Below are 23357 nucleotides of genomic sequence, written 5' to 3' on the forward strand. Positions count from 1 at the left end.
TCTTGAAAAAGCAAAATGGAAAATGTGAATTTGGTTTAGACGCCTCGTGGCGAAAAAAGGAAGGGGAAGTTGTCGTCATGGCTTGGATCACAGTGAGTTTCGTGGTTTGGGCAACCACTTTCACTGCCATGCTATCACTCATCGATTATTCGTTAGTTGGCACACTACAACTACGCTAACACTCACCAACATAATCACCACCTGCCACCTGTTTTCCCCTCCTCTCGCCAAATTAATGCATACAAAATACCTTCTTTTTATTTACTAACAATTCATTTCCAATAACACAACAATACTCCTATTTCTGTCAAATCAATTTTCCTATTTTCTTATCCACACTTACTAAACAAATATCTCACACTTTTAACATTATTATCTTTAACACCCTTGCTAGTAATAATCAAATATATATATATTATATATAGTATTAAATAATAATTTTATCAATGGTTACCTCAAAAATACTATACATGTGATAAATTAACGTATTTACATATGTATAGGACAATATAAAATAATTGATTATTCTCGCCGATAATTTCTTCTGGTTTGATTAATGTTAAATTAAGCAAACTCATTTTGAACTGTTTGACTATTTTCCTCGTTCAATTTTTTTGAATTGTTTGAATAAATGACCCGACTAATTCTTCCTTTTTTTTATATGAAAACAGCTAACTTGATCTAGTTTATTCATCCACCAGCAACTGACATTATTCATTTATTTTAGTAAAGTTTTAATATTTGAATTAGTATATAATAAAATGGAGAGTATTCCTTTTAGTATATATAAAAGCAGAACACAATGTTACAGATGATTAATGGATAATTAGATTGAGTATAATTAGAGAATTATGACAGGTGAGATGAGGATGATGGAGAAGGAAAATATCCATAAGAATTATTTTGATGATTAAAAAAATGATTGTGTGTGTTCTAGAACGAGAAGGGGAAAAAAAGTGTGGAAAGGCGTGTTTGTGATTCATTTGAACGTGTCAGGCTGAGAGAGTGAGGAAAAATGGATGGTAGAGTGTGATAGTGGGAGGAAGTAGTTGCTTCACCGACGCAATAAAAAAAAGGAAGAAAAAAAGCGTTTTAAGAACATTGATACGCAACGCAGGTAAGTTTTGTATTGGTGACACGTTGCACCTCCGGCTCTCAATTGCATTCTTCCACGTGTCCTTTATAACCGACACGACCTCATCGTATCATCCTATTGCGCTTCCACTGCCCCTAGAACAACCAATACTCACTTTCTACACTTAATTTATTCATTTTAATAAATTATTATCTTTAAGATTCATTTCAAAATGTAATTGAAATGTAATTCACTGAATTAGTAGAAATTAAAGATAAAGGTATGATAGAAAAACACTTCATTAAACACATGCTAATTTAATGTTGTACTGGTATGGGCGAGACCAAAAATCCGGTCATCCTGATTGATATTTGGGCTCGTTAATCGAGATCAATGAAATTCGGTCGAGACGAGAGAAATCGTCACGGTCAGTCTAGTCGGCCGATCCATACATATATTAACGCTCAAATCAAGATCAGTGAAGTTACTTCGTCATTAAAGATTAGGTAATAAACCAATAAGTGAGATTTATTCCACTAATCAGGCTCAATAAGGTAAGCTCATTAAAATAATATAAATAGCACACATCCCAGAGAGATAGGTACGTCATTTATTACTGGACACCTACCCGAATACTGATCCCCCACTTTACTGATTTGAGCGTCGGAGTGCCTTTCACAAATACCCCTCATTCGTGTTCACCCGAGACCGAAAGCCGAAGGAGAAGCACGAAGACGAGAAGGACTCCAATCAAGCACCCAGCAACCTGCCCGACCGAAGGAGGAAGACGAAGACTTCAATAATTCTTTAGGTCTCATCTCCCTATTCGGAACCGTTGTGATAAATGTTGTAAGCCTCTTAAATTTAAGACGTACAATTCTAAGTTATAAGGATACATAAATATATAATTATATTATTAAATTATAAAAAAATAAATACACATAAAATATTATTGAAATGTAAATCTTACCACAATTAAAATAAAACTCATAAGAAGCTCGTAAAATAATGTAATGTAGTAAAAATGACCTAAAATAACGTCTTATAATACTCTTATATTGAATTATTAAATAATATAATTTTTCATATTCGTTTCAGTTATGTTATTTATTCCTTCCTTTAAGATATATCAGTTAAATATATTTATGCATGAATTATAAATTTGTATGCCTTCTCTTCAAAGGGACTTGTGAAATATCAGCTTTCAATCCCAATTGGGCTTTCTACACATGTAACAGGAATTTGGTGGACTCGTCTGATCAAAACCACTTCTACAAGGAACTGAGATATTATGTTTTGTTTTTTTGGATAAAGATAAATATGTATATGATTTTGAAGCCTACTTTTTTGTCCACTTGGAATATTTTAGGTTAAGGCAGTGTTTTAGTTTGTAAATTGAATAGGACTAATATTTATTTCTGTTATAACCATTATTCACAATAAATAAATAATTTAAAGTTTGTAATTTATATTATTATTATTATAAAAAAGTCATTGAATAGTAATTAGTTTTAAAATTTATAAGGAAATGTATATAAATTATTTTTTAAATTTGTAATGAAAAAAATAATCAATTGTTATGTAAGTTGTCCTCTGAGTTATGGGCATGATTGATTGAAAAAGGAAAAGTAGCAATAACATTGATGATGATATTTTATATTTATTTATTAAGCATTGGTCTCGAGATATTTGCACGATGAAGGTAGAAAACACGTGGATGTTAAGGCATTCAACAAATTGCATGGCTTTTGATGTAGAATAACGAAGAATTTTTTTTATTGTCATTTTCATTCAACTTATCTTTTTTTAAAAAAAATCTGTGACCACTAATCATTCAGTGCGTTTTAGAACATATTCGAGAGTCTTAGAAGGTTGGTGACGAGGTCGTCTTTATCCATTTTTTACTTTAAGCTTTGGTTGTGTAACCATGTTCCAAAATAGGTTAATTTTGCTTAATTTCACGTTTATACTTTGTCTTCTAATTCATGAACCTAAAAGATGGAGTTATTCCAATTTGAAAGTGGTTTGATAATTTGTGTTTAACTGTGTATTTATGTTAATTTGAAATTAATGCACCTTTATACAAAGTTTTTTTTAAATTGTAAATAATTTGAAATGACACTCGAGCTTTTAGATGGATGAACTATTTTTAGCAAAGTGTTATATATCAAAAGTGTTTGAAAATCTTTTATAAAACAACCAATTTTTTAAATTTTGATTTAAGAAATAGACTGAGCTATTCAACCATGCGTGCTTTGATAGAATTTTGAATTATATATATATATATATATATATATATTATTCATATTCTTATGGTATCAATTACTTTATTACTTTTTTATAATTTGAAATTACCACATAACTTACTTTCTGTTGATTGTTAGATAAGTATTTTATAAATTTTAATTAGTTGTTTTTTATTTTCTGAATTTTAGTTAATATTATTTTATTTTTAAAGTTTAAATTTTACTAAACTGAACTCAAGTACTATACATAACCTTTATTTTTTATTTAATATTTTGTGTATTTTTTATTAAACTTATTTTTTAATAATCAATAATAAATTATACTTTCTCTAATAGAAGTTTGACTAACAATTATACAGTTATACTTATTTATAAAAAATATATGATTTGGGCTTTCACTCTTGATCTAATTGACTTTGACTCTCTCAGTTAAGTTAGTTTATACTTTTTTGGTTTGATGAATGTACTTACAAGATGCTCCGATAATAAAGTCAAAACAATTGGATTAAGTTGTAATCTTATAAAAAAAACACTTCATTTACCAATTAATCAGATCACCTATTTACAATTCTCGTTATTGGGTTTTATCAATTCTATTTAGCTTTTACTTTTCGCGAATTTCTCCTTGCACCTCTATGTTTTTCTTCTTGCACCCCCATAATTTTTAAATTTTTGAAACATGCCTACTTTTTATTTGAAAAAGTGCAAGGAGGTGGAGTTGGTTTAGCACTAATTTTCCTCTTCATTCATTTGAAACGTTGGAGGGTTATTATAACTGTGTGGAGCAAGGTGGAGGAGTTAGTTGCATTGTCAAAGTGTTGCTTGGCTTTTGGAGATAAGAATTAAGTTTTTTTTAAGAGCATGGGTAGTTACGGAGTTTTCGTGGTTAGCGAAAATCAGGATCTGGGAGTATACTATGCATTGAAAATGTGATCTCCAGATGAACCAACCCGTAGTGTAAATCATTTTGTTTTTAGAATGGGGGGGGGTGTTCCAAAAGCAATTTTTTAATAAATTGTTGATTTTTGGATTGCTGAATCTAGAAGCCTATTTTTTGTTACAACGATGGATCCATAAGTTATTTTGACTTTTGGATTTCTGAATCCAAAATATTAATTTTTGAATTACAAATTGGTGGATCTGGAATATTTTTTTGACTTATGGATTCTTGAATATGGAATTAATTGTTTGACTTATGAATTGATGAATCCAAAAGATTTACTTATCCCCCCAATTCAGGATTTTTTCAACATTATGGAATGTGAAAAAACAAATGTGAATTCCTTATTCCATACAACTATAGGAATACATTGTTTGGAATACTACATATGAATTGCGGAAATGAAAATCCAAAAAAAAAATGGAACTATAAATTTGAAAAAAAATGACTTGCCTACTTCTCCGAACAAGGAACTGCTAAGAAAAACCACTCAACCAACACCAATTCGTTGAGACTCCATCGACCACCACCAAAAGAAACGCCTTCCTGTGTCAAGAGATGGAACAACGTTGTTAATAGAGAAATGGAGTCCGTATGTGCAGTTTGGGCAAATGAAGAAGAAAGAGTAATGCGAGTCTTATATGTCTTTTAGAGTTTTTAAAAAATAATAAGAGTAATTTTATCTTTGCATAACATTGTGGTGGTACAGAAAGAAAAACGTAAGGTGCAGAAAGAAACTATCTTACCTTTTATGCCTTACAACCATTAAATATATTTGTAATGTTTTAACTTATTTATTTTACATTGATACAATATTAAAATTGTTTTATTATTATTTTTATCTTTTTATGATTTTACTTATTTTTAATATGATAATATCTTTCCACTCGACCTTTCTAGTTAATATAAATATTTTTTAGTAACTATTTAAGTTTTGTTTTTATATGTAACATGTATTTAGAATGTTATAGAATCATGTTGTGTATAATGACATAAATGAAAATTTTAAATTATATATTATAATATTTATTATCATTTATTTAATATTTTTCTTAAAAAATATATTAAAACTAAAATTATATTGAATACAACCCACTTTAAATTGAAATATATTGGATTCTGTTAAATTTTTTAAACAAAGAATTTGAACCAATTTAAGAAAATTTATATAATTAGATCCAACGACTATATTTTTTTTTCAAAATTGACTGGATCCAATATATAAACACTCCTACGAGTGTTAATTACAAGTTCATACCAAGTTTAAAATCGAACCTCGTAATTAAAAAAGACTAACTACGAATAATTTGTTAAGAAGTGGAAAAGGATGTTGGCGGCATAGTTTGTTTAATTTTTTTTATTATTTTTTTCTAAATCAAACGTAAAAATTAAATGATACTCATTTTATTTTATTTTTTTAATTTAATATAGAATTTGAATTAAATTAAATTCATGTTTTATAATATCATTTAAATTGATTTTACTGATTTTTGTTATTACAAAATTATGAAATAATTAAAATGTATAACAACTTTTAAGATGTATAATCATAAATATCTAATAGTTGTTAGTTAGTTATAAAAATATAATATTATATTTAAATACAATAAGTAATTCTATTTTATTTTATTTAATTTTTAGTTTTTAATTCAAAATTTAGTTACATTTGAGTAACAAAAAATACTTTAGATAAAAAATCACAAGTGTACCTTTCTTTAAAATTATATATTATTATTATATATATATATTTTTATTTTTATTTTGTGTTATGACAATTTATCAATGGTTATAGCCTTAGGCCACATTCTAAAAAACTTTTCTCCTAATTCAATATTTGATTTGTTTTTCAATATTATAATGTGGTGTAATTTTATAATTATGTTACTAGAGTTTTCAAAAAAATTGATTATGAGACATTTTTTCCAACCACAAGACTAAAATTTTGAAATATTGATCAAGAAAAATAATACGAGATATTTAAATATGTAAAATAAAAACAATCTTAATTTTGTTAAAAACTACAAATACATATCTTACCACATGAATTCCAACAAGTCCCATTTCCAAGAGTAATCAAAACTACCACATATTAACTATTAACAATAATATACAAATAAAAACAATATATACAAAAGATAACCTCAAACTAATCAAATCATTAACCTTATATAAATAGTGTAACAAGAAGATGCAGAGGTGTTAAGATTAGAAAAAAAATAGTATAGTGTTTACCACGACAACCCGAACCCGTACCCGTACCCGTTTAGCACAAGAACTGGATAGCACCTTCTCGCACCTATCTACGTCGCCGTTGGAACCAAAACCACATTCCTAGTGTCATACCCTTCACCCGTTCACTCCAAATTTTGAAACTTTGTTTCCAATTGCGTGTACCCAATGTCCTCTTCTCCCTCCCTATCGCTCTCTGTTTCCTCCATCCATGGTTCTTCCTTCCTCCATGGAACAAAGTTCTTTCCCCTTTCTCGAAGAGTGACACCACGCGCCTTCAATTCTTCCTCTGCCAAGTGCTCCCTCGACCACATCCCCAAACAGTTCAGAAAGGACAATCTCAAAGATGGATGTTAGTTTTTATACCTTTCGTTCCTTCTCTTTTGTATTTGATGATAATTTACTCTGTTCGATTTAGTTTATTCCAAAGCAAAAAAAAATACTTGAATGTCATTTTTAGGTAAGGTTAGAGCAGAAAAATAGAAGAAGTTGGGATTTTATAATGTGGTTATGAATTGGTTTAGTGCTTTTTATGTGATTTAGGACTGTGCTGTTCAGTGAGTTTATGCGCTTGGTTATTTTTTAACCCCTTAAAAAGGTTTAAATACTTAAATTGAATTCAGTTTCCCTTCCTGGTTTTTTGTCCAAATTTATGCTCGTCAAGTTTCAGGGGCATGAACCACAGGTCCTTAAATTTTGAGAAAAAATGTAAGTGATATTCCCCTAAATTGAAAACCAGTGCATATAGATATGTCTTTTGAAATGTATTAGTAGAACAGATAGTGAATTATGTGCATAAATTGTAGGAAAATAAAATAAAGAGACACTATGGATTCTGGTTGTATTCACTAGAAGAAACAGCCTTGGACAAGACCATGTGAAGTTTTGGTTGCAAGAAATTCACAATATGCATTTCCATTTTCAGTTTTGACTGATTTTCATACTCTTGGTTTTCAAAGTGTTATAGGCAAACAGAGGGGTAAAGTTTGTTTGTGAATCATAAAAGCTTCAAACTGGTGCTCTTAGATTAATTTGGATGAATTTTTCTGGAGGTTTAGATCAATTTTCCCAAATAAAAAATCTTATTCAAGTTCGGTTGAAAAGTTTAAAAATTGGGTGCCCTACCTTTAGTTTTATTTTTTTCTATCATATGCAGTGACGGAAAACTACAAGAACGTACCTCAATATCTATATGGCCTCAGTCCTTCACAAATGGACATGTTCATGACAGAAGATAATCCTGCCCGCCGGCAATCTGAAAAAGTTACAGAGGTTCTCACCATATATATTCTTCATATTGTCTAAGTGTTTGTGATGTTATGATGGCAAATTTGCTAATCTGTAACCTAATTGTTGATTTTGCAAAGCACCCAAATTTTGTCACGGCTTATTCGACCTTTCAAAACTACTCTTAACTTTAATAATTGTGACAGGAAAGCATATCATCTGCCAAGAATTATATAGATAATGGTGGAATGTGGAGTCTATCTGGCATGGCAAAAAATGGTCCTTCAAAATACAGCATGAGTGTTAGTATGTATCAAGGAGGTAGGGGAGGTGACAGGCCAGATACTGCTCCACCAGATCTGCCTTCTTTGCTTTTGGACGCTCGAATATGCTATCTGGGTATGCCGGTAAGCCGCATCCCGACGGATTGTGTTTTTAGCCTGCTAGCTTTTGTATATAGATAAAAACCTGATATCTTTCATCTCAATCTTCTTGATGTTCCTATAAGTCTTTATGATTTTTTACAGATTGTTCCAGCTGTAACAGAACTTGTCATTGCTCAATTCATGTGGTTGGATTATGATAACCCAACCAAACCTATTTACTTGTATATTAATTCGTCTGGAACTCAGGTAAGTGTTATGAACATTTTCTATCAATTTCCCTTGTGGTGTATGAGGTGCTGATTAATTGCCTTTTCTTACCATTTTTTCTTGTTCAGAATGAGAAGAATGAAACCGTGGGATCAGAAACCGATGCATATTCCATAGCTGATATGATGTCTGTAAGTTTTATCATGAATCATGTGCCACTCCTACTACTCCCACCCCACCAAGGCTGGGACATGGTTTTTCACTTTGTGCTACTCTTTTGTAACTTGCTTTTTAACTAATCTTATTTCTTTCTGCTCTAAGTATGTCAAAGCAGATGTGTATACTGTGAATTGTGGTATGGCATTTGGTCAATCAGCAATGCTTCTGTCGCTTGGAACAAAGGGTTATCGTGCTGTACAACCAAACTCATCTAGTATGAATCATATCTTTGCAAACTTTTGAAAAAAATTGCTTTCACTTATTTATTGTGGTTTCTTGGAACTTCTGACAAATGACTATATATTTGGAGATGGACAATGGGTTACTGATTTATAATTTTCCCATCATCCCTTTTGTCATCACATATCACACCTTTTGATCAGATGGCTACTAATATATGCTTTGTTAAGAAGTATTTTCCGGAACATCAGTTTATCGAAATCTTGTTCTTAGTATCCTTAGGGCATGGATTTTAGAGTTATGATCTGTGTGAACTGAAACCCCAGTACTCTACATTGAAACTGTTGGGTTGCTGTTTTTGTGATTAAAAGAGATCCCGATTTTCAAGGAGCTAATAAAAGAATTTTGATCTTTATGTAATGCTATAATCTGCAACACCTTATGCACAAATGTGGCCTACATGCTCATGGAATGAAAGGCTGCTGCCACAGCAGATTACTTATTAGTTATGTTTTCCTCTGTTTGTGTGTGGGCTTCGTATTATTTATTCCTCGAGCACAGGTAGAACCAATTTTCCTTTATATTTTGGCACACATAGCACCACTATGGTATTGATTCTTGTCACACATGCAATAGTTTAGGAAAACATAGAAAAATGTCTTGATTGGATTTTCATAGAAAGCCTTCTTTATTGGCTATAGAGTTTGTTTCCACCCTTCAATGCTGAATTGCTGATGGTATATTTTATTTTGTGACCCGAAATTTCTGCATAGTTAGTGATATTTCTTCCTTGTCAGTTGGTAGTTTTGATCATTGACAAGGTAGAAAGATAACTGTTCGTGTGTTTTGTACAAATTATGTGGAATAAAGGGATGTATAAACTATGATTTTTAGCATTGCCTTACCGTGGATTAACTGTTTGCTATTGCAGCAAAATTATATCTTCCAAAAGTCAATAGATCAAGTGGAGCTGTTATAGACATGTGGATTAAGGTACTGTCTACCTGTTTGTTCTCTTCTCTATATTCTCTCCATTATTTTAGACACTATTTATATCAATTATGTTGGCAAAACACATACAGGCAAAAGAGCTCGAGGCAAATTCTGAGTATTACATTGACCTGTTGGCAAAAGGGACAGGGAAATCAAAGGAAGAAATCACTAAAGATGTCCAGAGGCCTAAGTATCTTCAAGCACAGCAAGCTATAGACTACGGACTTGCTGACAAAATAATTGATTCAAGTTCAACGGATGCTGCATTTGAGAAGCGGGTAATTATTTCTATTTACTGATGGTATTCTCTTTAAACATTTATATAATATACTTACGATTACTGTCTGGATCAGAATTATGAAGCCATGCTTGCTCAATCAAGTGCTTCGAGGAATCAAGCTGGTGGCAATCCTCAAGAGTCTCCTTCAGGATTCAGGTAATCACACAGGGAAAGGCCACTTAATCAGCTTCGAATCCTATGCCCTTCAATGCTCATGGGTTTAAGTTGACTCCTGGTATAAAGGTCAAGCAGCTATCTCATATCAAAAGGCCAAATGGAAAATTTCAATGGAGATAGTATATGAACTCTGTATCTTGGCTGTTGGGTGACTTCTCAATACTTACAATTATTTTGAATTACGTATGCTTAGTTTCAGTAATTAAAGAAAAGGACCAGGTTTTTTTAAGTGTAAATATCGAACCATTACCAATGAGATGGACTAGATTCAGACACACTTCATGCTTGCACAGTAGCTGGCATTCGTCCTTGAAATTTTTTGCCTTGGTTTTTCTTGTCCTAGATTAACAATTTCGCAGTACTCGTTTTACAATTAAGTGAATGCAACTATGACTTGATTCTTGTTGTTGGTTAAGCAGCCCTCACATAATCATGACAGGTTTCCAGTGATGAGTTGAAAATGAGTGAGAGGCACCACAATTTATACTTCACAATATACCTACTTGCACGAAGTGCAATATTTGAAGAAAATCTAGACAAACATAAACTATTTCACAACAGTAGTTTACATGTTTTTAGCGTTCACCAGAGAGAAGTGAAACAGTAGAAATAAAAAAAAAGTGAAGAAAACTCTATTTCTGAAACGACCATCAGGAATTACGCTGGAGGATTGGGATAGACTTTGGGCTTCGGCTTCACCTCAATCTCGTTTACACTGCGAACGTAGATTGCATCTGGTTCGAAGCTGCATACGAAAGCGAGAAGTTACGTTAGGCATGTGTACGGAAAGATAAAAAAGTGAGTGAGAGATAAAACTTACAATTGAAGTCCTGTTTTGGGCCCTTCTTCGAATGTGTAACTTGATGCAACGGCCAAGAGACGTCCATCTCTGCTAAACGACAGTGCAGCAATGCTAGTAGGATACTTCGAGTACTGAAAGAGAAAACGAAAATTTAGAAATTGTTATCACTGTATGAAAATTCTGGTCACTCAATTACTCAAAAACAAAAATAAATATAAAAACCTGGTATAGCCTCTTCTTATTGTTTCCGTCCCACACGTTAACATACCCGTCACAACCACCTGTGGCAAACGTTCCATATCTGCACAGATTTTTATAAAGCATTTTCATGGTCACAATTCAATCAACGAGTCAGTAACCCTAACACGAACAATATCTAATTCTAAAGTTCATTTAAAAGTCAATTATTCACTGCACTTCATCTTTGGAGCATTTGAAGTTTTAGGAATTGGGTAAAGGATGAACACAAAAAAGTATAACTAAGTTAAAGATTGTGGATATTTATAATACTGTAATACAGAACACTCATCTACTAACTCCATGCATTATTTATACCACGCAAACTGTGAAAAAACATCTATACCCTCTATTTTGGATGGCAATATGTACGTAGAATACTTTCTTAACAATAAATTATATTTATATTTCTCAACTAGATCCTTGAATGATGCAAGCTACCGCTATTCACATCATAAATAGTAGAGAAACAGTTAAGTAAAAGCAATTTGAAATACTCTTCTTCACAGAGTGTCTTGTTTTAGAAGTATTTCAAATTCTTTGATTATGAAACACTTACACGGGGTGGTATGCAATTGCATTTACAGGATAGACAATGTCCCTTCCGGCCTCGGATTTTCTGTGACACTTGAAAGCATATCTGCACAAAGGTCACAAAACATTAACAGCTAGAAGTTGATGGATACATGCTACTTTTCCCATGGGCTGAAAGACTATCATATCAATGAACAAGAAATTCAAAATATCCATATCACAGTATCATTAAGAAGGGAAAACAGAGAAATAAATAAAGTATTTACTTTTTTGCCTGGATAGCTTCTGAGAGGTCAAAGAACTCCATCGCAACACGCCCTTCAACAGAACTAAGTGCATATCCTGCATAATGTAGTTGTACAAATATGAAAGGAAATCAATGGTTGAGTTATAGCCTTGTTAACCATTATTTAAAGTTGTGTTATCTTTGAAAAATCAATGGTTGAGTTATAGCCAGTAGTTAGTTAAAGTTCACCTGTTCCATTTGGGTAACAGCGCACACATCTGGTTTGATATTTCAACGAAGATTCTCTTTTCTGCTCAGGTTGAGACATGTTCCTCAAATCATAGATATTAACATGTCTTCCAGCTGTTGCTACAACCAGGCGATTTCCAACCAGAGAGAGAGAGTAAACACGCTCAGGCTGTGGATATGTCCCAACGAGTGTGCGCTCTTGGCCACTTGCACCTCTAGGGTCCCAACATTTCAGGGTTTTGTCCCAACTACCAGTGATCAATTGCCCTGTGGTGACAGACAAGATAGAAGTAAACATGAAATATCCTTTTAAGAATAATTTCCCAGAATTAAGTGACATAATAACAAAGATGAGATGAGGTCAACATTATAAAGATAGAAAGGAGAGACCTGCAGCATATGAGTACTCAACACAACGAACAGGCGCATCATGCCTTCCTAGGATATCCTCTTTATTAGAGCTGAAGACGAGCCTGGAGCATGACAATATAAAGGGTGAATTACTCTCTTCACGGCTTAGAGATGCATAAATTCAGTTTCTCTTCCCTTAATTTAATTCCCTCTCTAAACAGACACGAATTGTGTTACATTTAGTCCATTCCAGAATCAGTTTGGTAGGACGGGAAGAAAAGATGAAAATATGGAAAGTGAATAAAAATAAATAAGACATAAAATGAGAATAAAAATATTTTAATTTAGAAAATAAATAAGAAATAGATTAAAAATAACTGCTGAATCTTGCAACTTTTAATTTTTCTTTTTCTTTTATTTCTCCTCAACCAAATATATAAATTAACTTTACATCTCTCCTCTCCACTCTATTCCCCATTTACCCAGCCAAAAAATGTAAACTAACCTCAAAGTGGTAACAGACAACTACAAAGAAACCTATATCCAAAGGGCTTTTTTTTTTTTTGTGTTAGAACACATCCTTTTGGATAAACATTTCAATATACATTTCTACAAAACATGAAATTAATTTACATATAAAATAATATGCAGCAGTTATTTTCTATAAGTTTCATCAAAATTTATTTTACAATTCATATTTTAGTTTATAAAACAGAAATTTCATTGTTTTAATTTTTTTCTTAGAAGTATCTACGAAGAAGTTAAGATCGGCTCAACTTCTACTAAGAGTTAATTTTGAACTTTGGATTATCAAATATTGGAATTTAGAAGATAAATGAACATTTTGGAGCTTAAAACATCTAGGTTACTGGCCAAACAACAAGTATGAAATTGAAGAAGAGAGTAAAAGTGTGACCGTCTAACAGTGTTGTCAGCGGCGACACTGAAGCCGGAGGAATCGTCGTGGAAGCAGCAATCGAGAACGGGGCCAGCGTGCATAAACTCTCCTCTCAACACATTGGCGCTGGCATCATACAGGCGCACACTCTGAAGCGCAGAAACAGCAACGAAGGGAATGAAATTGATAGCATACATAGCACAGCATAGCACAGGAAGTAAGTAATTGAGAAGTGAGAAAGTGGAGCATGCATAGCATACATACCTTGTCCCATGAGGAAACCAAGAGATTATCGCTGTGATTTGAGAATCGGAGATTCGTTATTCCGTCCGATGGAGGATTCGACAACTCTTGCCCCGTCGCGGCGGCCACCGCAGATGCCATGTTTGCGATTTGTCGAAATTTGAAAGTTGAAGAGCGTGGAAGTGTGAAAGTGAATAAAAAAAAAGTGACCCTTTATTCAAATTTCAAATCTTAGGAAAATAAATCATGATCCCAACTAGTCTATAGTGCCAAATTTTAAGTGTATGTACTACTTTTTATTAATAAAATTAAAAAAATAAAGATAAAAGAAAAATGTTTATTTTTTTAAACCAACTTTAAGTTAAATTAAATCAAATATTAAAATTAAGAAACATATTTATCTTTAAAAAGAAAATGGTTTCTTCAGTCAATTTTTCGGTGCAAAAGTTGATTACACATAAGAAATGGATTAATACAAAATTATCTAAAGTTTAGATAATTTTGAAATTATTTGTTTTATTATTTAAAATAACTATCAAAATGCTTTATTACTTTTAAAAATGTGAATTTTATTTTATTTTCATGAAAATACTATTATATTATAATAACAGTATGCGGATAATAAATTTTCTAATATAAAATAATTTAATAGCATAAAAATCTCTCTTAAAATGATATTAACCTTTTTTACATTACTTTGATTTATATAACTGCATAAGAATTTGCATGATTTGAAACTTAATAGAAAGTATACGATGTTTTACCATTGCATAAGTTGAGAGCTTCTTTACTCACAGTGATCCATAAAAGTTTATACCAATTTTTTAATTTAATTTTAATATAATGTAGGTGTAAACTTTTTTAAATGATCATTTGACTACTAAAAAAACTGTAAACAGTATTTTTAAAATAATTATTACAAAACTAACTAATTTTCGATTGAATTGAGTTTGATAGTAACCAATAAAAATAAAAAATAAAATTGTGAATTGAATTGAACAAAATAAAAAGCTCACACATAGACTTTTAACCAAATAGTCAACGTGTGTTATCCAAAACACAGAGAAAAAACACAAACGGGACCTTATCTTTTGTAAAATCAAAAGAAGTAAACCAAAATTAAAGAATATAATCAATTATTAATCATATTTTACTTTCTCTTCAATGATTTTTTTTTAGTTAAATTCTTTTGTAATTTTAATCTTAGGTTATCCTAAGAGTATGATATGACCAATGATTGAGTTTTGCATTAAATATAGCACAATTTTTTTTTGTAGTAAGTTTTCTATTAAAGTAAGTCATTAATAATATCAGTCTCCCTAAAATTCTAGTAATAAAGATTAAATCTTATTAAAAACATCAGTTAAATTTCTAAAATATGTTAATAATCAATAATGTCTATAATACTTATCATTAATAACACTGTGAAAGTAAAAATACAAACTCTAAATGAGTCTCTACTAATAAGACTCAAAAAAGTTATTTCATGTTAAAAAGGATAGACTTTATCAGTCAAATTAGTAAGAAAAACATTGATTTATTAATTTCATTTATAAAAAAATAGTTTACGAAACAAATGTTTGGAAAATGATAATATCAGATTTTTCCACTGTCTCAGTCTACATTTCAGTTAAATTATTTTTAGGCAATTTCTTTTTGTAAATCCATGTTTTATTCCTGCATCTCCATACATCACATTAAATGATAAATTTGTTCTTTTTATTGATCTCTCTTTCTTTTTGTTTTAAAATTTATGATTTAGAATTATTTATATATTTCAAAAATTTAGAATATAAAATCGTATTTTGAATTCTAGAATGCTAGAAAATATATTTTGAATTATAAAATTTAGAATGAAAAATTATATTTCAAATTTTAGAGTTTTAGAAAATAACTTCTAAAGTATAAAATTTAGAATTGAATGTCTTTCGAATTTTAGAATTTGAAATGCATTTTTAAACCTAAAAAACATCTTCTGAATTATAGAATTGTAAAATTTAGAATATATTTTTGAATCTAGAAAATACTTTTCAAACTCTAAAATTTAGAATAAAAAATATATTTTAAATTTTATAGTTTGAAAATAATTCTAAACTCTAAAGTTTAGAAAACCTACGAATTATACAGTACAGAAATGAAAAGAAATAACAAAAACAAATCCTACACATTTGCTCAAGAGTAATTTTAAAATTGAAAAATTTATGAAAATGCAGGAAGAAATCTCCTCTTTTTTATTTATATAAAATAGACATAAACTTTGCTGGGCCAGTAGAGAATACTGTGGCCCATATTTAATAACCTGGCCCGTAAACATTTTTTTTTTGGTTTTTTGTCTTCACCTGATTTTTGCAAATAATTAATTAACAGAAGGAAAAAAAATGAAGGAAAAGGAAAACTCAAACGGATCTGAATTGCAAACATAGAGGGGGGTTTTGTTTCGCAGTGAACTGTGCGTATTATCAACAACACAAACAACAATTTCAGTGAATCAACAAAAAAAAAGGAGAGAAAAACATTATTGTCTCCGTGATTTCGATTATTGACCATTCTCTTCGCTTCAATTCCCCTTTCTAAATCCTCTTGATTTTTTTTTTCCGAATATCATCAGATTCAATTGAATTATACCCCTCAATGCAATGGTGGTCTGCAAATGTCGCAAGGTTCCGCTCCTTTTCTCTTTCTTTGCACACAGTTCGCGCCCTTTTATTTCCATTTTCAAAACCCTGATTTGTGTTTTCCCAATCACGATTGACTTGTTAGCTGGGTTTGTAGATCCGATTGGTATCGTTAATTCAGATCAACTGCGGTGATCTGCGTGTTCTTGCATTTTGCGTGATTTGATTTTCATTTCCATTTTATTATGCATTTGGGTGAGGGAAACAATTGCTTGAACTTAACATATAATTGATACAAGTGATTATTTGTCTTGGCTTGTTGATGTTGCATGTGATTCTCGTTTCTTGATTATCTTGGGGAGCTGTGCTAGTTGTTCCCCATTTTCTTGCTTTGAATTAGAGCTAATGCTGTGTTGCGCCTTGTGTATTATGTTTCAGGCTACTAAGTTATATTGCTTCGTGCACAAAGTTCCTGTCTGCGGGGAATGTATCTGCTTCCCGGAGCACCAAATCTGCGTGGTAATTTATTTTTCTACAATTCGTATCTTTTGTTATCATTCACTATCAATTTATGCTATATCCTTTGTTCTCTCGCTCTTTCCTTCATTCCCCCCTTTGGTTATTTCTGATTTTTGTTTTTCATTTAATTTATTATTTTTGGTCATTTGTTTCCTGGTCCAAGGCTTCAATTTCTTTTTCTAGTTCTGGACTGAGTATTATTGGGGATCATGCAATCTTGTAATTTGCCGGCATATTATGTATGAAGCTGTATAGTTTCCAGGGTTAAGCTGAGTCTACTTTGTAAATTTTGCAGGTCCAAACTTATTCGGAATGGGTTATAGATGGGGAGTATGATTGGCCTCCGAAATGCTGCCAATGCCAGGCTGTTTTAGAAGAGGGGGATGGATCTCAAACAACTCGACTGGGCTGCTTGCGTATGTGATTTTGCTTGTTTTCCTTCCAAATAATTTTGGCTGAGCTTGCTCTGATCACATTTATAAATTTAAATTTTGTACATAGATGTTATCCACACAAACTGCTTAGTCTCGCATATCAAGAGTTTTCCTCCTCATACTGCCCCAGCAGGATATGCGTGTCCTTCATGTTCTTCTTCTGTAAGATCTACCTTGAAATGCTTCCTTTCTTTTTTTACTTTTCAAATTCATAATCGATGAGAGATTGGACAGAAACACTATAAAGGCAATTGGTGTTTTAGGTGCCCAGGACTATGTGTACAAAGAGGGAAAAGAAAATGACATGCTATTCCCAACACTTTTTTTCTCTCCCCATTTGATTTTTCTTTTTTTAATAATTTTTTTTCTTAATTATGAGTTGTAGATAGAAACTCCAGAAAGCTAACCATTCATTCGTATATGTTTTAAAACAAGTATTTAGTGGCTTGTCTTAGGAGGGACCAAGTCACAAAAAGAAGTTTCTTAGCAGGTAGACTTACAGTATGTTTTGTTAATAGATACTCTATTAAGAATTAGCTACATAAGATGTGACTTGTTCAACCACTATTGTGATTATGTTTTCCCCTTTACATTTTAAAACTAAATTTATTTAGACAGTAGTACGGTAAAATTCTCCATCATTTCTTTTTGTCCATGTGTCGTTTGATGAAATAACTGTACAGATATGGCCTCCCAAAAGTGTGAAAGATTCGGGGTCACGTCTACATTCCATGTTGAAGGAAGCTATCATGCAGGTGATTTATGAAGTTTTTAGTATATGATTGCCTCACTTCTATATTAGTTTGAGATATAGTAGGTTATATTTCTTGACATTCAGAAATCTAGAACAAGCTTATTGCCACAGTTATGAATTATGAATGAATTGGGACTTGACAGTTATATTCATAGAATTTTTATTTTTAAGAGAATCCCTGTTGTTCCATGTCTTTGTCGGCCTTCATTCTTTGATGATTATAATGAAATAGTATTATATAGAATGCCAACATTCTTTGGTGCTAAGACCTATTGAACTTATCAGGCAATCAGAAGAATTTATTTACTAGCAAATGTTTGGACTATGCATATACTTTAATATAATTAGTTTCTCTTTGGTTTCCATATAATTTTTGTTTAACATCTTCGTGCTCACTGTGGAAGGGATGATGTTCAGGATTATGATATACCATCTGGGAAATTCAGTCAAGGCATCGTGTCTGATTCTTTGTTAAATGGACAATACTGAATATTTGTGCTGTACCACTGATCAATAATTGTGGTTATAAATGATTGATTATTACCGCAGAAAAAGTTACCATTTCTATAAATCACATGAATCCACACTTCCATTCCGTTTTTTGTCTTGATGATTTTATATATATAGGCACCTACTAGAGTTATATTCCTTGTCTGTTTTCTGCTCATTCATTATATAAATATTTTTTTCATTAGTTTTTGTCTGTTTTTGTGCAGTCTGGTATGGAAAAGAATGTTTTTGGAAACCATCCAGTTTCAATGACAGAATCGCGAAGTCCTCCTCCTGCTTTTGCTTCAGATCCATTGATTGGTAGAGAAAATAATGGAAACTCAGACTTGGTTGATGGATCACCTGTGACTGGGTCAGAACTACCTAAACTTACAGTGGCAGATATTATGGAGATAGATGGTGCTAACTCAGCAGGAAATTTCATGAAAACCTCAAGTCCTGTTGCTGTAAGAGGATATTTTCAGTGCACTGTTATTGTGTTTGCATTTATCTATCCTCTTAAAACTTTAATGAGTAGGCTGAATTTTCTCTTGTTTTTATTGCAATGCGAGTTGTATCTGATTTCGTGTATTTCAAATTTTTTTTAATATAGTTTTTTTCTTATTGCAAATAATTTAGCCTGGTGCCACCACAAGGAAGGGCTCTGTCCATGTTGAACGACAGAATTCTGAAATTTCTTACTATGCTGATGATGAAGACGGGAATAGGAAAAAGTACACAAAACGAGGTGATATTGTCTTTTTGAATGATTTTTAATATTTTAAAATTTTGTGATTAAAACTTGACATGTCTTCCTCTCCTCTTTTGTTATAGCTTGTTTATTTGAATTTCATCTTTGAAAGTGTAGGTCCATTCCACCATAAGTTTCTTAGAGCTTTGCTTCCTTTCTGGTCTACTTCCTTACCTACTCTACCGGTGACTGCACCTCCAAGGAAAGATGCAACAAATGCAACTGAAACCTCAGAAGGCCGAACACGGCATCAAAGATCATCAAGGATGGACCCAAGAAAAATTCTTCTTCTGATTGCAATTATGTATAGCTCTTCACTTCATGTTAATATATAATAATCCAAAGTAGGAAGTGCAGTAGTGGTAAAAGATAAAAAGTTCTGGGACCTGAAATTTGGGCGGTTGACCTTATGTTTGAGTCACTGATGATGCCTAACGAGGAGTGTTTTGTTTAGGGCAAGTAGGGAACAACTGGTTTAGTGAGCCTGGGCTTTTATTGCAACAAGTAGTATGTATCCCAGGGTTAAAATGCTTGCAGTCTCTTTTAAGTTTATCTAGCATACATCTTTCGCATTGCTGATGCTCTAATTCCTCTACCATATATGTAACAACTATACGGAGTTTCAGTTGTGGTATATACTGCTAGTTTTTAACTGATGAAGGTATTATGATGATCCCATTTGCAGGGCTTGCATGGCGACTATGGGTATATTGTACTACAGACTGGTGCAACGGGGACCAGGGGATGAGCTTCTTAATGATGAATAAATTTGCATTGGAGCTCTTAAAATCCGGAGACTCTCAGTGGCTCCATTTTGGATATTGCTGGTTTCTTGTTGCTTCTGCTGGTTCTTATCTGTTTGGCTTCTTTATTTGGACCAGTCGCTGTTTTGGCCAACATACAAGTAGTTTGTTGATAATTTTTCATCTGAATGGGCTATGACAGTGACTTGTTACATAAAATCTTACTCAGCCATCTTTGCTCTTTGCCCTCAGTTTTGGTGCCCTCTTGGAATGTAATTGCAGATTCAGATCAAAATGTTGCTCTCTTAATTGGATTAAGTTGTCTTGATGATTTCAAATATAATTCGCACATTGTTAGTCAGTCAACATTTTTTATCTGTAGTTGTGTTGCACAAAACAAACTCAAACAAAGTTATGCATTATATATATTGATAGACCAGTGATACGAAGATATGATCATCTGCATCTGCAATGATGATACAGCATGTTAATGATCTTAATCTTTTGATTTCGTTAAGTATAGGAAGTGGAGCAGTATTTCTGTTCCATCAGAAAATTGTGAAGGAATGCTATAAAACTCCGCAGCTGGGACCGTATTTAGGTTGGACGATTCATTTGAGCCCACAAATCATAGGCAAGAATTCCGTGAAGTCAGCATTAGGGTGCACTCCATGTTATTGTTTAGGACGAAGATATTATGGCACCCATCAAATAAAAATATTCAATTAATAATTTAAAATAATCATATTTTAATTAGATTTTTTTTTTAATTTAAAATTTCAATATACGTTGTTATATTATTAAAGTGGGTTGTCATGTATTTTTTTAAGGCATGTCAAAGTAATATTTTCTTATCGTTTATGACCTAGACTAGAAGACCTTTACGTATTTGGTTGAGAGGAAAGAAAGTAAGAACCCAAAGTTTGCTATTTAAATTGTTTGTCAAATAAATTAAAAATTTTCTTTAGAGAAGACAATTCTTCTTATTCCCTCTTCAAGAAAAAGACATATTACCTGCGTTTCTTTTATCTCAATTTTATTTCCTCATTTCTATTTTTCTTTTCAAAAAGATATATATCTGCATAACCTTCTAATATTTTCTTTCTATAATTTTTTCTGCTTTTTTAAGTATAGCTTAAGATGTTTAAAAAAATAAAATATTTTTAAGAGTTTTCTATTTTACTCATATGTTATATATATATATATATATATATATATATAAACTAATTAAAAACTAGTTGGATAGTAAGAATATAAATTAGAAAAAAAGTAGTTATCGTTATTTTGAACTTTGTAAATCATAGTTACAAGTAGTAGTAATACACATTTAAAATCGTAAAAGTTGACTAATTTTGTTTTCATTATTCAAATTTTATACATTCTTTTAAGGGCTTGAAAGATTGAGGTAATTTAAGAAGTGAGTTGTTCACTTTTGACAAATTCCCTATGTACCTCCATGTCTTCCCTCTACATACCTTATACTTTTTTCTATAAAAAATTCAACAATATTCTTATACTTTTTTCTATAAAAAATTCAACAATATTCTTATACTTTTTTCTATAAAAAAAATTCAACAATATTCTTTTGAGTATGGTGGGAAATGCACTATCTTTTTATATATGTTTAAGTGATGTTGATTGCTAGTAGTGTCTTCTATATTTTTAAGTGGTGAACGTTGGTGGTTGAGAAGACTAACACTGAGGCGAAGTCCAGGAGACGAGACAAATGTGAAGCCGTTAGACCATTTGATATATCTAAAGAAGATAGATACTTAGCTGATGTGTATGAAAACGATAGATGTTTTACATCTAATGAAGACTAACATGCTTATGATTACAAACTTGCTAGTGATAGAACAAAGAGAATGTCAAAGCTTCAAATAAATATGATTACGCAAAGCTAATTGCATTCTCCTTAGTGGTTGCTAGTGAGATATTAGAAGATAAACCTTCTAGTGTATCATCCGTCTTAGTAAGTAACGACAAGACTCAATGACTAGAAGTCATGAATGAAGAGTTGAAGTCACTTCGTATGAACAATACCTGAACTATAATGCATAGACATGAGGGTTCTAGGTTGGTTGGTCGCAAATGAATTTTCAAACGAAAAGATGGCACTCCAAGAAATGATCAACAGATATTTAAGACAAGACTCATTGCTAGAGGATTTACAAAAATAAAATAAAATATTGGTATCACATTAATTCTCTCTCTGTTTCTTTATTTACTCCTCTTGTTTACCTTCTTCTATATATTCTTGTAGACTTCTCTATTAATATTGTTTGGTCTATTTATTTGGTAAGTGGAGTTTTTTTTAACAACTACAATTGGCTCGTTTTATAACTTTGTACAACCTTTCGAAGTCTTTGGATATGAAAAATAAAAAAAAAACATTATAAATAAATAAATAAATCTCAAAGTTTACACATTAATAACTGAATATATGTTTGTTGATGTGATAATTGGTATCTTGTTGCAGTTTCTTACATAATACCTTCAAAGATATAATTCTATAAACATGTGCGAAACTATTGTCAAAGCTAAATAAACGAATTTAATTTGAGAAGTCAAAGGGCTTAAAATTGAGATGCTTTTATAAAATCCTAACAAATAGGATGCTTAGTTTACATTCTAGAAGTCAATCTCATTCCAATATTAAATTGGATATTAGGGCTAAAATTCTTCCTTTCTTACCTAATATTGATTATAGTATTTCAAATAGTCCATTTATCTAGAGTTAAATGGTTGACAAACCAAAAGTCATATTTTTTTAAATAAAAAGGAAGAGGCCTATTATTTGAAACCATTGAAGTCAACCATCACACTTAGATCAAAATTAATATAATGTTTCTCTTCATTGACTTGCATGCATGGTCTTCCCCTAGAAGGGTTTTCATTCATAAGTTATTAAAATTTCTCTCACAAAATTAACTGGAAAAAAAATCTCAGGAAATGTTTATTTTAACACAATGGTTTATCCCTCATTTGTCAACATGTTATGTGTTTTGATGGACGAACTCACCTTATATAACTAAAAAAATCAAGTAGTTGCTAAATAATTGGGCCATATTAATCTGTATGTATAAAAAAGACATAAAAAAGACAAGAAAAAGTTATATTAACTTTGATAATCCCTTTTTCTTGAAAGAGATTCATATTTAGTCATTGATTGATGTAAAAAGTCAGAAAAAAAGTTCAATTATATGTTCTTATAGTCTATGAGACTCAGACATTTCTTCTTAAATGATGTATACGTGTCGAACACACGTATCCGTGTTGACACTCGTACGACACTCGTATGATAAAAACAAATTCTTTTGAACCAGTCATGAAAAATATCTTCCTGCTCCCAA

The 23357-nt window shown here is 31.5% G+C and overlaps 3 protein-coding genes across 3 annotated transcripts; 2 read left to right on the plus strand and 1 right to left on the minus strand.

The window, feature by feature from the left end:
- The first annotated feature begins 6456 nt into the window (after nucleotides 1–6456).
- On the plus strand, nucleotides 6457–10474 carry LOC137828491 (ATP-dependent Clp protease proteolytic subunit-related protein 1, chloroplastic). The gene is made up of 9 exons (XM_068635101.1): nucleotides 6457–6842; nucleotides 7647–7762; nucleotides 7924–8124; nucleotides 8245–8349; nucleotides 8439–8501; nucleotides 8632–8743; nucleotides 9641–9702; nucleotides 9792–9980; nucleotides 10056–10474. Exons 1-9 carry the CDS (start codon nucleotides 6659–6661, stop codon nucleotides 10140–10142), a joined length of 1119 nt encoding a protein of 372 aa, XP_068491202.1. The 5' UTR covers nucleotides 6457–6658; the 3' UTR covers nucleotides 10143–10474.
- Nucleotides 10475–10581: 107 nt separating this feature from the next.
- LOC137828492 (mitotic checkpoint protein BUB3.1-like) lies at nucleotides 10582–13957 on the minus strand. The gene is made up of 9 exons (XM_068635102.1): nucleotides 13721–13957; nucleotides 13475–13605; nucleotides 12598–12680; nucleotides 12208–12474; nucleotides 11999–12074; nucleotides 11758–11838; nucleotides 11184–11262; nucleotides 10980–11092; nucleotides 10582–10904 (listed from the first exon to the last, which is right to left on the minus strand). Exons 1-9 carry the CDS (start codon nucleotides 13838–13840, stop codon nucleotides 10817–10819), a joined length of 1038 nt encoding a protein of 345 aa, XP_068491203.1. The 5' UTR covers nucleotides 13841–13957; the 3' UTR covers nucleotides 10582–10816.
- Nucleotides 13958–16061: 2104 nt separating this feature from the next.
- LOC137827900 (uncharacterized) lies at nucleotides 16062–20365 on the plus strand. The gene is made up of 9 exons (XM_068634263.1): nucleotides 16062–16359; nucleotides 16753–16833; nucleotides 17129–17249; nucleotides 17335–17429; nucleotides 17951–18022; nucleotides 18738–18977; nucleotides 19150–19258; nucleotides 19379–19565; nucleotides 19947–20365. Exons 1-9 carry the CDS (start codon nucleotides 16336–16338, stop codon nucleotides 20026–20028), a joined length of 1011 nt encoding a protein of 336 aa, XP_068490364.1. The 5' UTR covers nucleotides 16062–16335; the 3' UTR covers nucleotides 20029–20365.
- The last annotated feature ends 2992 nt before the right edge of the window (nucleotides 20366–23357 follow it).

The sequence above is a fragment of the Phaseolus vulgaris genome, chromosome 7 (genome assembly GCF_000499845.2).
Source record: "Phaseolus vulgaris cultivar G19833 chromosome 7, P. vulgaris v2.0, whole genome shotgun sequence".
NCBI lineage: Eukaryota > Viridiplantae > Streptophyta > Magnoliopsida > Fabales > Fabaceae > Phaseolus > Phaseolus vulgaris.